Below are 18087 nucleotides of genomic sequence, written 5' to 3' on the forward strand. Positions count from 1 at the left end.
CCTCCTAGTGGCATAAATCAAGACCAGCACTTGGGAGAGCTGGCAGCTGGTGCCTGTTAGCCACCAATCCTGCAGGGAATAGTTCTGTGATGCAGAAAGGCCATGGGAACCAAAATGTGAACAGTAGCAAGAACACAGTCTACACAGAGCAAATGTTGACAATTTCAGATTTTAACTGAGTCTGTTTACATTAGAAATAAAGGAGAACAGCATCTTCCCACCCAAAAAAAGATGTATGAGAAAAACAATAAAGGTGAAGTGATTGCATGTAAAAGTAGATGCACATAGGAAAGAAGAGGCACAAAAAAATATAGGGAAGTATAAATGAGACAATTTTCTGTTAAGGATCTTGGGAGTACTCGGGGCAAAGCAAAGAAATGAAAAAGACTAGGTGAGAATAAGTTAACAAAGAACTGGTATACAATGTGCAGATCTTGTAAAAACAAGTTGGCTGTCTAAGCTATAAACCAGATGTAATTTAAGATAATGCCACTAGATAAACCTCTTCCACTGTCACAAGCACTATCCAGGCACCAATCTGGGGGGGAGGGGGGGAAACACCATGCACTATGTTCAGAGAAGCACAAGGGGGAGACATTTTGCCTTTTGCATAGCAGAACATGAACTTTACCAAAGGCAAATGTAGGCAATATAGTTTGGCTCACCAATGGCTTCTCAAGGGCAATTAGGGTTGGGAAACAAATGCTGCTCTCAGCAGCGACACCCACATCTCATGAAAATAATAAATTGAGATGAATCTGATGCAACTGATCTTTTACTCCCTACACTTGGAGGACATGCAGATGGTATTTGTCAGAAGAAACGTATTGTTTTTTTGGTTCATTTTTGCTGTTCTCTTCTGAACAACATCTTTCATTTCTTTCCTGCTCCTTACAAAAAAATGCTTTATAACACCTGAGCATGAGATGGACCAGAAACTGACACTACACGGCAGGAGAGGGACAAATCGGAAAGGAACCAAAGGGATGATTGAGAAATATTGAGAATGTTTTCAGGCATGCATAAAGTAGAGGCAAGGCCAAGGAAAAAAGGCTGAATAAGAGTCACCACTAGTACAGTGGTGATAAGGAGAAACCTATTGTTAGGAACATGTAAGGCAGGATGGTAATCACTGAATTAGTGTGACACAGGGAGTTGGTGAGATTAAAACATGAGAACAAAGTTTGAAAACAATTTAGGTGCAGAGATTAGAGGGGAAGGGCATTGGAAGGTGTGAGTGAACAACAGCCATGATATTTTGCATGAGTTGAGGGAATGCTGATGCAGGGAGACATGCAAGGAGTGCATTAAAAAAATATCAAGCCACCAGATGATGTAAACAAGGACTGAGATTTCATCATGAGGCTGGAGGCAGATAATCTTGCAAAGATGAATGTGATCTTAGTAATAAAGATGTGGAATAAGAAAATGAACTCAAAGTCAAGCAGCATGCCAAGTTTCTGCATCTCCTCAATTGCCTTGCATTGCCAACTCGGAAATCAAGGCCAACAAGAAATATATTTTAGAATCAAAAAGGATAGCTTCAGTTTTGCCAAGTTTGAGCTGGAAGCACCTTGAGGAATTTAGATCTGAACACCAGTTAGGCAGTCGGACTTTATCGCAACAGTCTTTGTATTGATTGTCGAGGCAGAGAGATAAAGTTAGATATCATTGTGTGTGTGGAAGCATAAATGCAAGACAACAACACACTTTACTAATTTGGAAAGGTTGATAGAGCAATCGCTATGATCCCCATAGAGGCTGATGTTTAAAAATAAATTAAAACTTTCAAGTTAACAGCTGAAAAAGATGCCAAGACAAGATTTTTACTGCAACTTGTGACTAAAAATATTAACTGAATAATGTTTTGAAGGCATTTTATGCTTTATAAAGCATTCCCATTTTTATGCTTATTAAACATCACACACTCCACAGGTAGGGAATAGGTATGGTGATAGATTGGGAATGTGGAGTTGAAGTAGATGATCAGTAACGATTTTGTTGATGCAGGGCATCCATGAGGGGCCAAATGACCTACTACTATTTCTCATGTTTTTTAAAAGAGTAGGTGGTAGCCTTGGTTGAATGGTAGACAGGAGGAAGAGTTGGGGATGCACAGAGAGGGGAAATCAATCAAGGAAAAAGCTCATTGCTAAGTAATCTGAAAAGGTCCAGAAAGATCATGATGGTTAACAACGTCATAGCTTCATGGATAAAACAGAAACCGGATGTCAAGATTTTCAGAATAAATTTTGGAAAATGAACATAGTTAAGTCAGGGAGGTTAGAGATTTTTGATGGAGGATGTGATACTGGTTTTAGCTGTGGATATGTGCCTATCCCCAGTTGCCCTTGAGGTGGTGGGGCGTTGTCTTCTTGAACCGCTGCATATACACCCAAAGTGCTGTTAGGGTGTTTCAGAATTTTATTGGGTAGGGGTAAGTAACTGAGAAAGCTGACAAACTGAGTTAGAGGAAATGCCATTGTTTCATGTTTTTTATGATTGCTTTTCTACTCATGTATTGTGTCATTATAATGTGCACACCACTGAAAGAATTTGAACATGGAGAAACTTGCAAGACAAAGACGTCAGCTTAAATGTTTCTTCATTACGCCTAAACTTCAAGCCTAAATTGTCCTACTTATTGGGAATCATCCCTAAGACTAAGCAAAACCATGGACTCCTCAAAGACCAACAACCTCCTGACTTCCTACTCCCTGCATCATACATCCTTAGCTTCAAAACCAAATGCAAGGAGCCTATGGTCCTTCCTGTCACAAAAATCAAGCTGCCATTTCTTCCTCCTGTCTCATCCTCATACACCTGCATTTGAGACTTTGCCCGATCATTTCCTCAATCTGACTCAGTTGCTTTCTCATATTTTGTCAATGCAGTCAAGGTGAAATGATGAACTGTGGCACTCAGAAACTTGGATCTCTGAAGACACATAGGACATGTCTAACCCTTAAATTCCTGATTGCAGATTAGGATATGTGCCCCAAACATCTCCAGCAATACCTTATTGCAGTCACCTCCAGAGTATCACAAGGTTCCATCATTGTCCGCCACACACCCCATCTCTACCCTCCCCAGTTTACATGCTGCTCCTAGGAGACATTATAATTGAACAAGTTTTTAATTCGCTGATAATTTCAGTACTACCTTTATTTCACCATTTGTGTTGGCATATTGCCTGATATCAATTCATCGATGCGCAACTGGAGAAAGTTCTTCTTCAATGGGAAATCGGATTAGAACAAACTTCAAAGGGAACTACAAAGCAATGATAGCCATTATTTGCAAAAATGGGAAAAGTGAACAAATTATTTTTTATTCCACTGAGAAAACATTTTTATTTTAGACTCCTTGTACTTCCAAGATGCTTTGTTCTTAGTAAGCATGAGATTTTATTTAATCTTACTAAGAACGCTGGAGTAGATAAAAGTAGCTGAGTGTGCAATTCAAGTACCTCCTGAATTTAAAATGTACTCAGAATTTCAGGCTGGTTTCAGACATCTCAGTTCAGACAGAGTTGTGGCCACAACTCTCTCTCTTCTCTTCCCTCTCACAGACCCCACACGGCTCGAAACTGGGTAGAGACGTTTTTTCTGCTCATGTTTCAAACGTCCACCGTCCCCATATTTGACATTGTGAAAAGGAGTAGAATTTTTGTCATTTATTATTAATAATAATATAGATGCCCTGTTTCATTATCACTTTAGGAATAAAACATAAATTGGAACGATGCCTTTCATTTATCACAATCAGTACCAAAGGTTTCAGCTTCTGGTGACAGCTCACACATTATGAAGTTTTAATTAGTTCTAGTCAATAACATGCCTGTTCACCAGACAAGGCAAATACAGATTGGTATCAGTCTTGATTCAAACTTAAATTTCCATTGGCTCAAGCTAATCAATTCAAGATTTGGATGTAATGCCTCTCTGCAAGTTCACATTTACCCAACATATTCCTATTTACCAGGAAAATCAAAAGGTATCTTATGATTCAGATACAAAATAAATATGTTTCAGATCATTAGGTTTCTGGCTGAGTACATATTTGCCCAATATCAAATGGGGAACACATACCAATAAATAATTTGGCCCTGATTATATCTTGAGCTATATTTAAGACTAATCAATCAAGAAACTCCACAATGTCATATCAAGATTAGATTAGTAAACCTATCTTAAATTACAGCAGTTTTCACGGTCAAATCATAATGCTACAATCAGAAAAAGGTGTTTAATAACTTTAAGCAAAATTTCAATATTACAGGAGGCCCTCAACAGCAATGTATCTTGAACATTTATCCATCTGTTACAGAGACTGTAAACTCAAGTGCTAAACCATTTACAACCTTGAGACATGAAATTCCAGTAAAACGTAATGCTCAGGGAAAAACTATTACTGCTATGTTAGAAATTGCAGCTTCATTTGAGGGGTTATGAGACTAGAAAGTGGGGATAGGATGCTCCTTTGGAGAGTCGACGTCCTGAGGTTGAGAGAGGCACCTACGTGGCATAATGGTTAGCACTGCTTGGCAGGGACCCAGGTTCAATTCAGCTTTGGGTGACTGTGTGCAGTTTGCACATTCCGTTTGGGTGTGTGTGTGGGTTTCCTCTGGGTGCTCCGGTTTCTTCCCACAGTCCAAAGATGTGTGGGTTAGGTGGATTGGCTATGCTAAATTGCCCCAGAGTGTCCCAAGATGTGCAAGGTTAGATAAATTAGCCATGGTAAATGCATGGAGTTATGGGGATAGGGCCCGGATAAGATGCTCTGTCAGTCAATGCAGACTCTATGGGCTAAATGGTTTCCTCCTGCACTGCAGGGTTTCTATTATCATATAGTAGTAATCCAACTATCCATTTCCATGAGCATTCATAAAATAGATAATGCTTCAACAACAAAGAGAAAATGCTGGAACATCTTCATCTGATGAAGGGTCATCGAGACTCAAAACTTTGGCTCTATTCTCTCCCCAAAGATACTGTCAAACATGCTGAGATTTTCCAGCATTTTCTGTTTCAGATTCCAGCATTTGCAGTATTTTGCTTTTAAGATAATGCTTCAATCCAGCTGAGGGAACTGATTTTACAGGAGGGAGATGCCATTTTGTGATTTGAAAAGAAGGCAATCTGTTCTCTGTTTGGACTGAAATCTTGAAATAAATTTGATGTTCCAGTTCAAGAAGAAGAAACAGGAAGTCTCCCCGTAATGTTTTAGTTACATCTGTGTCCTATTAAATGGAAGATATTGAGAGATATTGTTTGAGACTTCATCATCAAAATAAGACTACATATCCCATAGTGCTAATGGAATGGCAGTTTGCTAATTGATAGATCTGTACTGACAGATAATGGCTGCATGCGTGAACAGCTGAAGAATGAATTCATTGAATGCTGCTCCTGCACCCGAGAGACACACTCATGTTACCAATCATGGTTAACTAGTTCAATTTCATTAGGAATGAATCCATATTTCAATTCAATAAAGGCCCAAGTTGACATACTGTGGGCCAGATGATAGTGATATACTTTTTCTAGAAAATATGCATCCTAATAATGGCAATATTAAAGTTAAAGCTATATTAAAGTGGCTGCCCATGGTTACAAATGCATCATTAGTGCATCTGTAAGTTACAATGGCAATAACATTTACATTTAGATGGCAGTTGGTATTATTGCACAGTATTTATTAATTTGCAGCTACATTACACTTTACATCCACCATTTTTGTTTTGAAAGATGACATTATCACTTTGTCATGCTCGAAAGCCACCCTAGTTTAAAGAGGGATGATGACGATGATGCATCGTCTTCTTGAAAAGCCGCGAGCTGCCGAAATAAGGAGCCAGGCCCCTGATTTGCATCTTCTGTGACCAACGTGGGAAGCATCTGTACCAAAAAAAGACCAAAAAGAAATAGTTTTAATTGCTATATTCTGGATACATTTACAATTCACTAAACGGAATGCTATAATGAAACAGCAGAGCTCCTTGTAAGCCATTTCATTATTTGCAGCTAAGCAACAATGTGGTTTGCAATAATTATACACTTGTAACTCTAAGAAGAACATTTTGGCTTCCTTATCAAGTCAACTAACTCAACACTAATTGCATGAACTCACAGCCACCCATCCTCACTCCCCCAAAATCCAAAGAGAAAATGACAGCATTCCCAAAGTGCTCCCTTTCTGTCCCCACAGAAACAAGGTGGAATTCTCCCAGAATAATCCCTTATCGGTAAACTGCAAGAGATTTCTCTTGGAGTTCAGGTGGACCATATGCTTCAAAGCACATTATCCTATGTAGGCTTTCCACTGTGAATTGTCAAGATTACATAATCTGTGATCACAGTTGATGAATTAAACTATGGAAACCAGAAATCAAGCTGATTTGGCGTGATTCGGTGCCGTCATTTTTTTTTGAGTAACATGAATCACACAAGTAAACGGATGATACTGATGTGGTAGTCTCTTCAATTAACTGTGACTAAATTATAACATTGTTTTTAGAAGCTGAGAGTGAAAGCCTTAAGTACCAATAAGTTTGGATTAGTTCTGGTCAGTCACACAGCTGTCCACCTGACAGCAAACTAGATCCATGGGACCAGTTTTGGCTCCAAGTTGAAATTTCCATTGGCTCAAGGTACTAAATAGAGAATAGCTAATCTTTGGAGCCAAACTCCTTTCAATGTTTGGATTTAATGTCGCTCAGTGCATTTGTATACATTTCACCTCATCCTCTCCTTTCTACCAAATCAAAAAAGCTGTGACATACAGTCTTCTTGATAACACAATCAGCCACAACAGTACAAGAGTAACTCACCCAGGAAAAATACATTGGAAACAACTATGAAGCATTTGCAATAATATTTGGTAAAATCAGTTGCTCATTTGAATAACGCTGAAGGGCTGTGTGCCAACAGTTCACATTATGACACATTTCCTTTGTCCCATTTGTACACAAGCACAATACTAACAAGTGAAGGCCACTAGCGCACATCTCCTCCACACTGTGTTAACTCAACATTACTAAATTGCACAGCTGTTCCCTATCTGGTTAATGCTCTAACTACTAAGGTGTAAAAATAAATATTTTTATTAAGAGCTTCTATCTCATTGAAGCTGCCTCAGGCTAATCTACATCCAACAACCAGCTCTGAAAACTCTGCTCATATTTTGACAGTTATGACAAATTTCACCACAGTGGCTGAGACAATGCACTACATTCGAAATCAAAAGTCAGTTTACCCCATCTCCCAATGTTAATGAATCCTTTAAAAAAATTCCAGGATCAGAATCCTCATCTTTGCCAAAAACTAAGCAGCTCTTCCTTGAGCCATATCCTATCTTGGTATAAAGTTTTGTTGAAATACATCCATTAGCTTTTCAGGTATATTGTTCACAGAACAACCGACTAACAGGGGTGAAAACCTTCAGTGGCATAGCAAATCCGGAATTCCCAATATGGAGATGGTCATTCTCTTTGTAGACTACTGATAGGAGAAAGAAGATCTGAATTTACAACGTAGAATCCCTACAGTGCAGAAGGAGGCCATTCAGCCCATTGAGCCTGCATTGACCACAATCCCACCCAGGCCACATCTCCGTAACCGCACATATTTACCCTGCTAATCCCCCTGACACTAAGGGGCAATTTAGCATGGCCAATCAACCTAACCTGCACATCTTTGGACTGTGGGAGGAAATCCGCACAGGAAGAACGTGCAAATTCCACTAGACAGTCACCCGAGGCTGGAATTGAACCCTGGTCTCTGGTGCTGTGAAGCAGCAGTGCTAACCACTGTGCCAGCGGTAAACTCTATCCAAAAGTTCCCCATTACACAGGCACTCATTGAATGCCTATCATCATCAATAATTAAGAATGCCTTAATAAAATGGCTCTGGACAAAATCAACATAGATTCTTATTTGTTTTGTGTTAGAAATCACTTCCATATCTGTAGCATGCACATTGATAGACAAGGAAACAAGCTGAATGGTTCAACAGCAATGCTTCGAAGAACAAAAGCACTGCAGTGCAAACTTCTTTCCCATAGCAGTAAATTAAGTTAGTACATTTGGAATAGAAATGTATAGGTTGTATACAGTGAGTATCACAGATAAAGACTATTTAACCCTCTGAGAACGATGGAAATATTTTACACTCCGGTTTTCAGCTGATTCTTCAATATGATAAAGTATAATCTTGTGTTGCTCAAATTTGATTTTACTTGTTGCTACTTATGCAATTTGAAAACTACTTAAAAAAAACTCAGTCCTCAAAGGATATTACATATTCATGCATAGCCAAATATTAAAGTCATAACGTCTTCAACTGTGGTAGCCAAAGGGAGGGAGAAAAAAATGCCTCTTGCACCTGGGCTGCCGAATTCTACAGCAACTTATAAAACATATGAGTAATCAGTAGATTACAAGTCAATCTTGCTGTATTCCGATGATTATTCACAGCTTCAGCTAGGCAACTCAATTGTTGGATACTAAGAACACTCACAAATCACAGAAAAATATCAACTGGGGAACAAGGGATAAATTATTACAATCAGGCAACTATAAAACCAGTGCATTTGAGTTTAGTAGAATATCAGATTTTGGAGCATCAGAGGCTCCGGTAAGATAAACTTCAATTTACCCAAGAACAAACAGAATTTTTTTGGGAGAATCCCGGCCATTGTGTTTATTTGGTTTCAACTGAAAACTCAATGCCAGTCTACTAGAGAAACAGATAGCTCTGAGCTTTATGAAGATCATATTATTCCTTGGTTACTTTGAAGAGATCATGGGATTCTATGTCTATTGAAATTAGATTTCTCATCTATTTTTAGTGAAAATTCAAAGAATTCTGCTGGTTCAAAGAAAAATTTGATATCCGCAAAGTTGGTCTTAAATATGCTTGAATTCAGCTTCACTCTACCACTACTCACTCACTACAAGTACACTGGTACTGATTGTTACCTGATCATAATACTATCTACTGTATATAGTTACTCAAACTGCAATGCAAAGCCAAGTACACTGCACACAGGACAATGAAATACCCAGTGAAGCTTCATCATGAAGGTTGCAGCTGTGACAGCTCAATGTGTCAACTGAAACTGAAGTTACAGAAAGCAGTTAAATCATACTCATTTTACAAAATGTAATTTTTACTTAAGTGTCATACCATAAGAATATGTAGTGTAATACCAACTATACACAGCACCAATTTAACAATCATAATTGTCTACCGTCTTGGTATGTGGGATGAGTGAAGAGCCAAGGGTTGTTTTTGTCAAAATGATGCACTTGTTCCAATGAGTCAGTGTTTGGTATGTGCAGACAATGTATTTAATTATCAGTATCTGTATACATTATAAAAGAGCAATATGAATAAACTTTATAATAATGATGAATAAAGTTAAGTAAAGTTGCCTAGTTCCAGATGACCATAGGCTGCTCTCCCCTTTTGATTTGTGATTTAACCTGAGGATCACCACATCTCAGGTGAGGGGCAAGACTGAGAAGGCAGGGCCTTCAATAATAACCTCAGCCGGTATGGAAATTCAACCTGCACTGTTGGCGTCACTCTGCATCACAAATCAGCCATCCAGCCAACTGACTGATACACTAAGTATGCAGAAAAACTAGAGTGTCCTCTCCAGGGTGCAGGCCAAGGCAAAATGTTTGGGTTGCCCAGAGGTCAGGGGCCCCCCTCTTCACCTTCCCGACTGGATCCAAAGCTTTGCAAAGCACTATATTTGGCTCTGGTATGGTATGTGTCCAATAAGTCTATGTGATGCATTGAGTTTGAGAGTGAAGAGTACTTTCTGCTTTTTGGGCGCTAGTTTTCTTCTCATTTTCAGCCTATGTTACTGTCTATCAGCGATGTGAAAGAAAGAGGCAAATGCATGAGTCTCTCCTGGTACGTTCACAGACTCTCCATCGACAAATTCTCCGCTCCTGGCAACATACAGAAATTGGGTCCCTTGTGGTCTAAGGCTAAAACTTTTGAAGGATTCTGGCCCTCGGATTGCACTCATAAGCCAAGCTCTGTTAGGGTGAATACTTCCATTGCCTTGACGACACCTCGGGAGGGTTAAATTTTAAGGGAGTTGGAGCCCAAAGACAGACATATGTCTAAATAGTTCATCTTTTACAGCAACTCCTGTCATCAAGTCATTAGGATGAACACTGGTTAGCTTTCCAACGTGGCTCACTGCTCAGAGAAACATTATACATTAATCTGCCAGGGGAAAGAGTGGAGAGGAAACGTGTGTAGGCTTCACTGTGTGGAGTTCACTGCATCTTGACAATAGAACCCTCTACAAATCATCCAGAACGTGTTCTCTCCATTTGCCTCTCAACTCAAACTGGGGCAATTAACCTCAAAAGTATTTATGCTCCAATGCTGTGCTCCACTTCAGAGGCAAAAGACCAGTTTTATGAGGAGATTGACACTATCAGCAGAATTCCCAGGTCAGAACATTTCACCTACTGGGGATTTCAATGCAAAAATGGTCCTCCTGCCTCAGAAGTCATAGCTGGGAAAGATAAATGAGAACAGCAGAGACTACTCAAGCTTTACTGCTACTACAAGCTTTGCGTACCCAACATTTTCTTTCAGAACAAACCATGCCACAAAGTGTCTTGGAGGCATTGGCACCAACTAGAATTGATCACCAGACACAACTCTCTCTCAACAGCATTCTGAACACAGCACTGACTGTGGTGTGTATCAGTTAGCATGCAATCCTTGAAGCTTCTTTATTTAAAACAGAAAAGTCATATTTGTATCAACATCTGCCATACTGTCTTCCCAGATAAGAACTAACAGTTCCTCAATTCGATTGAACAGTTTTCCCCCAAAGGCAGAAGCAAAATGGAACACACTTGGCGACACGATGGACCAATACCATACTCTCAACATATGGAAAGCAAGACCAGAAAACACTGACTGGTTTGAGGCTAACTTCACTTGCGATGAAATCTTTTATTCAAGCAAAATGATCAAACCTCATTAGTTATGAGAGATTTGGGGGAGAATGTATTATGAGCTGCTCAAAGTAAAGTCCAACAGTTTGCTGGGTGTGCACCAATGACTACTGGTTGCAACTTCGTCAGATTATACAGATATCTTTCAACACAAGTATAATGGGATCAAAAAGGTAACAGGTCCAAAGAAAACGGCTCCAATGGAAACAAAGGCAGGAGAGGTCATCACTGACTGTGAAAAGCAGTGGGAGAAATGGGTGTAACATAATCTGGAATTGTACCTTAGGCAGAACACAGTCACTGAGGAAAACCACAGGAAACCTGCCTGTCATGGCAGAGCTGGATATCGAACCCACAGTGGAGGAGCTTGGCAAAGCAATTGACTCACTTACCATTGATAAAGCTCCAGGTGCTGATGCTATACCATCTGAACTCATCAAGTACAAGAAGCCGGCACACCTGCAGCATCCGCACAAACTTCTCCATCTCTGCTGGAGGAGGGCGCAATGCCTCAGGAAATGCATGATGCAAAGTCTGAAACTCTGTACAAGAACAAGGGCCACCAGAGTGAATGCAAAAAAAGGCATCTCCCTGCTGAGCATCATGGGAAAGGTATTTGTCCACGTTCCCCTCATCAGACTGCAGATCCTGGCTGAACCCCGATACTCAGTGTGGTTTCACAATTGGAAGATCACAATTGACATGATCTTCCGTGTCTGCAGCTGCAAGAGAAATTCCATCAACAAAGATGATCACTATCATGAGGGGTCTGGACAAATTCCTTGTGAAAGAATCAAGAACAAGAGTCCATATTAAAACCAACTGGCAAAAGAAGCAAAAGCAACGTGAAGAAAAACTTTTTTGTGCAACAGTGCTGCCCGAGATAGTGGTGGAGGAAGGCTCAAGTGAGGCACTGAAAAGGCAATTGGACTGTTAGTTGAGGAGGAGGAGGAATGTGATGGGTAATGAGGTGGAGGCAGGAGAATGGCACTAAGGGAATTACTCATTCGGTGAGCTGTGCAGTCATAATGGGCCAAAAAGCCTTGTGCACTGTTACAACTTTGTGATATATTACCCTTCATCAATCTCACCAAGGCATTCAACCATTTCAATCATAGAATAAAATCCCTACAGTGCAGAAGGTGGTCATTTGGCCCATCGAGCCTGCAGTGACAACAATCCCACCCAGGTTCTATCCCCGTAACCCCAAGTATTTATCCTGCTCATCTCCCTGGCACCAAGGGGCAATTTAGCATGGCCAATCCACCTACGCAGCACGTCTATCAGACTGTGGGAGAAAACCGGAGCATCTGGAGGAAAGCTACGCAGACAAGGAGAGAATGTGCAAACTCTACACAGACAGTGACCCGAGGCCAGAATTGAACCCGGGTCCCTGGCGCTTTGAGGCAGCAGTGCCAACCACTGTGGCAAAGACGGTGCTCTTTGAGCGGACAGTGTCTAATCTGCTGGAGGATACGGACTACCCCTGAAGCTTAGTATGATCTCCTCTTTCCGTGACAACATGATGGGTAAGGTCAGCTATGACGAGGCAGTATTGGAACCCACTGATATCCATAGAGGGGTCAAACAGGATTGTGTTCCGGTATCAACAATCTTTGGCATATTTTTTCTCTTTGCTGTGGTCATATTCTTTCAGTTCACCTCGAAGGCATGTCTACTTACATACCAGAACTGATGGTAAGCTGTTCAACTTTGCCCTACTGGATCCAAGACAAAAATGCCCCAAGTCCTGAAACAGTTGTTCTATGCTGATAATACCGCACATGCATTCCTGATCAAGGAACACCTTCAGCAGAAAATTAGCAGGCTTTCGTAAACCTTAAGCAAAGAGTTTGGTTTGCCCATCAGCATCAGAAAGACATGTGTCATTGTGTAGATGTTACCTTATTGCCACCAATCAGCACTGACAAGATGACACTGGCGGTTGTTTCATGTATTTAGGCTCTACAATCAGTAGCAATGTGTCCCTTGATGCCAAAATCGATACAAGCATTGTAAAAGGTGCAGCTGTTATGTCTAAGCGGAGGAAGAGTGTGCGCAATAACAGCAACCTGATTGGGAACATCAAACTGCTGGTCTACTAAGCCTGCGTCTTCAACACACTCCTTTACAAGACTAGCAGGAAAAAAAGCTAAACAGTTTCCATCTTTGCTGTCTCTGATATATCCTCAAAGTCTCTTGGCAGGTCAAAGTCACCAGCTCGGAGATCCTGGAGCATGTTAATTCCATCAGCATGCAGTTATTGTTGAGCCAAGACATCTGCGCTCACTTGGTCATTTTCATTGGATGGATGACAAGCTTTATGTGTAAAGATATTCTGTATGGTGAACTTGACATAGTCATGATCTGCTGGACAACCAAACCTCCATTAAAAAGGATATATGGAAGCGAATTATAAAGATGGCTGACATTTAACATGAACAAATAGGACACAGTTGTCGACATCCATGACCGCTGAAGGCTGACTGTTTGGAAGAGGCGAGGTGAAATGGAAAGCTCTGCTGGCCAAGAAAAAGGCCTAGGGAAAACCAGGGACCAGCAAATCCTGCACCCTTTCCACAAACTTGTCTTCTCCTGCAGCAAATGCAGCAGTGGCTGCCATGACAGAATGGGGTGCCTGAGCTTCATGTTTAACAGAAACTGGCCACCATCTTCTCATGAGGTGGAAGGCTGCGAAAGACGTAACTGCAATTAACAAGCAATGCTAATTTTGTCAGAATCCCACCTTGCTATCATTTTAGAGGAAAAACAGGTCATTGTATAATGTAAACTTCAATAAGATATAAATAAACACAGTTTGGAAAAACCAAAAGATTTAAACTTTTTTAAAAATGGTACTAGAGTTATATTTTAAATCAAGTCTATATTATACATCTCAATAATACTAAAAGAAACAAGTAATATCAGTAAGAATAAGAGTGATGCATGAGCAGGATTACACTAACCTGATTCTTAACTTCATTTCCCTGGACAGATAATTTAGGCTTTCGTGAACTTGACATACTAAGAGGCAACAAGCCAAATCTGGAAACAAAGATTCACAATATTGACGTCATGTAGATTAGTTGACCACTAGGTGACAAATTATTATGGATCCAAGCAGGTGAGAAAATTAGCTACATAACCTCATAACGGCACGGTGAGACAGTGGTTAATTCTGCTGCCTCACAGTGCCAAGTACCCGGGTTCAATTCCAGTCTCGGGTGACTGTCTGTGTGGAGTTTGCACATTCTCCCCATGTCTGCGTGGGTTTCCTCCCACTGTCCAAAGATGTGTGGGTTAGGTTGATTGGCTATGCTAAATTGACCTGAGTGACAGGGGAAATCGAAGGGCAAATTTGTGGGATTATGGGAATAGGGCCTGGATGGGATCATGGTCGGTGCAGACTCGATGGGCCGAATGGCCTCCTTCTGCACTGTAGAGATTCTCTGATAAACATAACAGTATGCAATAAGGTCAGCGTCAAAGCAAAAATTGCAATTTGCTTTGGTGCATCAGCTGCGCACACTTCTTTACTTTTTACCAAGGCTGTGTGGCAAGCTGACACAGAACTTCTCAAAAACATACTGTTTTACTGTTACCATAAACCCAGGTGGCCTACATATACTTGAACATTAGCAGCATTGCTCAACCAAAATTAGTATTTTTCTTTTACCATCTTGCTGGACCACTTCTAAAGGAATTATTTTCTGGTGGGAAGATTTGACCTGAGAACCACAGTCTGCATGATAAATGAGCCACCCAATGCTTGTAAGGTGCTGAAGCAGAATTACTGTGCCGGCTGATGTATTTCAACCTTAGTGGGTTTCAAGAAGGATTCTAATTGATGATTTTCAGGATTATAAACAAATAGACCAAGGAAATATTGTGGCTATGTAGGCGAGATGGACTGAAGAGCTCCACCTGCCTGAAATTGTTACAATATTATGAAGCATAGTTAAAATTGGGGAGGGGGAGGCAGTGGGTGTCCAATCGAGCAAATTAAATTTTGTACAAGATCTTGCATTTACATAGCACCTTTAATGTTGTAAAGCATCCCAAGGCCCTTCACAGGACTGTCATTGAAGAACATTTGGTGAGGAATCCTTTAGGATGGAGATCTTCTGGTTTCCATAATTGTTAAATTCCTATTATTATCAAAGCAAAATGATTTTGGTACATAGAGCCACCTAGTATCACCCGTTTGCCATTTGCAGGGAAAACAGACCAATAGCATCTAATGATCAAGCTTGGACGGTATTGCAATTCTTGTCAGACCACATCAACATGCGCACAAGTTTACTTCAATATAATCCTTTCAAGCTTACTGCTGCAGAAATACGACGAGAATTCATTTACCGGATCTGACTAGAAGCCAGTGGCAAGATGTTATGAGGTTCTTGTGAATTAAAAGGTGCACTTCTGCTGGTGTATTGTTTCTCTGTGCCTGTTAATAACCCAAACAGCACCTAAAAGGACAGAAATATGTATATTTACAGTATGCCTTTCTACATCAATACAATACTTTTCCTACCAAATGCTACGGGCTGCTGAAAAGCTCTGGCTCAAAGCCTTTCGTCAGCAAGTCTTACATTTCGAAGTCTGATGTGTTTGAAGAACTTGAACTTCCAATTCTGGGAAAACACTTTAAGGCAGTGAAGGACATTTTTTGGAATTAGGAATTTAAAGATGAAGACTTGAGATTTAAAGTATTGAAGGATAGGAAACCAATTTATATCAGTAAGAATAGGAGTGATACGTGAGCAGGATTGATACAGTATAAGATACAGTTGGGGCAGCACAGTGGCAAGCACTGCTGCCCCACAGTGCCAGGGACCTGGGTTCAATTTCAGCTTTGGGTGACTGTCAGTGTCGAGTTTGCACATTCTCCCTGTGTTTGTGTCGGTTTCCTCTGGGTGCTCCGATTCCCTCCCATCATCCAAAGATGGATTGGCCATGCTAAATTGCCCATTAGTGTCGCAGGATGTGTAGGTTAGGGGAATTAGTGGGATAAACACATGGGACTACGGGGATAGGGCCTGGATCGGATGCTCTGATGGAAAGTCGGTGCAAACCAGATGAGACGAATGGCATCGTTCTGCGCTGTAGGAACCTATGATTCTAGGTTTTAGGGTTATTTTTAAATTTAGTATGGTTAGCAATATAGTTATGAGGTGAAAATTAACACAGAGTTGTTTTATTATGCATGACAATGATTTACTTCAGTCATACAGTACATCAAAACTGATTAGCTTAAGGAGATAGTAGTTAATATGCTTTAATTTACATAAGGATCTACCAGTACAGAAAGGCTTATAAAAAGGATTTTCTATGAGTCTTTCTCAGGGTACAGATAAAGTATCCTTTATCTAAAACCCTCAGGACTAATTGTATTTTGGATTTCAGATCATTTTGGTTTTCAGATTACAATAGCTTAAGTTTAGGCTAGCTATGCTCTCAACAAAATGGCTAGAAAATTAAGATGTATCAGTGAATAAGTAGTACAGGGTACCTGAAAAGGCTTCCTTTTGACATGTTCACCATAAAAATTGCAAGCTAAATAATGCAGACAAACAACCAGACTACCCACACTCAATGAGCTTTAAAATTAGTTGTTTTTGGGTGTGTTCGGCTTTCAGATTTATGGATAAAGGATACTCGACCTATATATACACCATTTAAATAATGGTAGGTTATAAATCATAATGGCATTTGTAAAATCTCAATTGGGCAATGGTAAATATACTGCAAAGCTTGCAAAGAGTTAAATGAGCACTTATACATTGTTTTAACCTGGAAAGTATGTACGTTTCTAGTAACGTGTGTGTTTTATTTTTACTTTATCTGTACCGCAAGTCAGGAGAAAAGCATAAAAGGCGGCAACCTTAGATATCTATATAAAATGGACAAAGCTGTGGTTCTGGGGCCAGCCGCACACAAGAAAGGTAATACTCCAGTAACTTTCCTTCCTCACATCAGCTCAGTTTAATTAAATATTGGCCCAATATTCCAGCCAAGGTTGCAACTTGAAAAAACACAGGATAAATTTGTTTTGCATATGGATGTTGTACTTACTGAGGTTCTTTGAGAAAGTTTGTTCAGATTGTTGTTAAGGTGTGGAGTAAAAACATCCAAATCAAATGGATCAATATGGCTTTCCAGAGCATCTGCCACATTCTGAACCCTGATTCAAAAAACACAGAAGAATATCAACCATAACATTTGTATCTCCGATATCAGGTCTATAAAAACTATGAATCTGAACAACTTTTCTACTTAACAAATATTCAGTACCTGGGGTCCTGCTGGATTCTGCTGCTTTTTACCTCTTCATTTCTGGCTGTTAAAATTGAACCAAGGTACCTAAGATCGAAAAGCAGTTGCAGAGCTCTATTTTGGGTTAAAGGGAACGCAGAATCGATCTGAAACAGAACACAAATTGAATATCAAAATGTTAATGTCACATTTAGCAATCACGTTCCAAGGAAGTTAGTTCAGTAATCTTTCATTCCAAGGTGCCTCTGAGTCAAAGAAAAAAGTTCTTGAATGATGGACTTCTGACCCTTAAGTACAGTGGATCTTCTTTAAAACTTCGCCATCACACCTTGTTGCTAAAATTAGCAAAGTTCCAGTAATTCCCTACAAGGTAAATTTACAATATACCACTCAGCAAATTCTGTTATCATAGATCTATGCCGACAGACAACCTGTCTTTTAATGAAGAGCTCAGCATATGCATCAAAAGGTCACCAATTTTGGCCAACAAACAAAAAACAGGCATGAAACGGCAATAAGTTATAACAGAAGGTTACAGTCCAGGAGACACTTTTATCCTCTATAAATTTGTCAAAGGTAATTCAGCTGGTTACCTGTCTACCCCTTGAATGAGAAATAATTTGGAGCAATGGGGATCTAAAACAGAAGATAAGCTGCAATAGAAACAAAACAAATAAAGTCACAAGTTCTCTCCCTGCACCTGCCCTGCCAATGTTGCTGCTGGCTCATACAAGATGCATTGTTGACTTCAGTATCTTCCAAATGCTCAGAGATCAGACTGTAACTGGAGAAGGGGGCGGGGGGGGGGGGGGAG

At 40.2% G+C, this 18087-nt stretch overlaps 1 protein-coding gene across 3 annotated transcripts in view; it reads right to left on the reverse strand.

Moving 5' to 3' along the window:
* Positions 1-3310: 3310 nt before the first annotated feature.
* The window catches only part of cog1 (component of oligomeric golgi complex 1), a 47291-nt gene continuing 32514 nt past the window's right edge, over positions 3311-18087 (reverse strand). For 2 of the 3 annotated variants that reach the window (XM_078225655.1, XM_078225656.1), the window contains exons 10-14: positions 17292-17419; positions 17073-17181; positions 15357-15466; positions 13964-14042; positions 3311-5900 (exon numbers count right to left, since the gene is read on the reverse strand). In XM_078225655.1, the coding sequence (XP_078081781.1) occupies positions 5760-5900; positions 13964-14042; positions 15357-15466; positions 17073-17181; positions 17292-17419 (567 nt within the window). In that variant the 3' untranslated portion in view covers positions 3311-5759. Of the gene's footprint in view, positions 5901-9064; positions 9122-13963; positions 14043-15356; positions 15467-17072; positions 17182-17291; positions 17420-18087 lie in introns of all 3 variants that reach the window. The other variant, XM_078225657.1, reaches the window with a different exon arrangement.

This window comes from Mustelus asterias, chromosome 12 (genome assembly GCF_964213995.1).
Source record: "Mustelus asterias chromosome 12, sMusAst1.hap1.1, whole genome shotgun sequence".
NCBI lineage: Eukaryota > Metazoa > Chordata > Chondrichthyes > Carcharhiniformes > Triakidae > Mustelus > Mustelus asterias.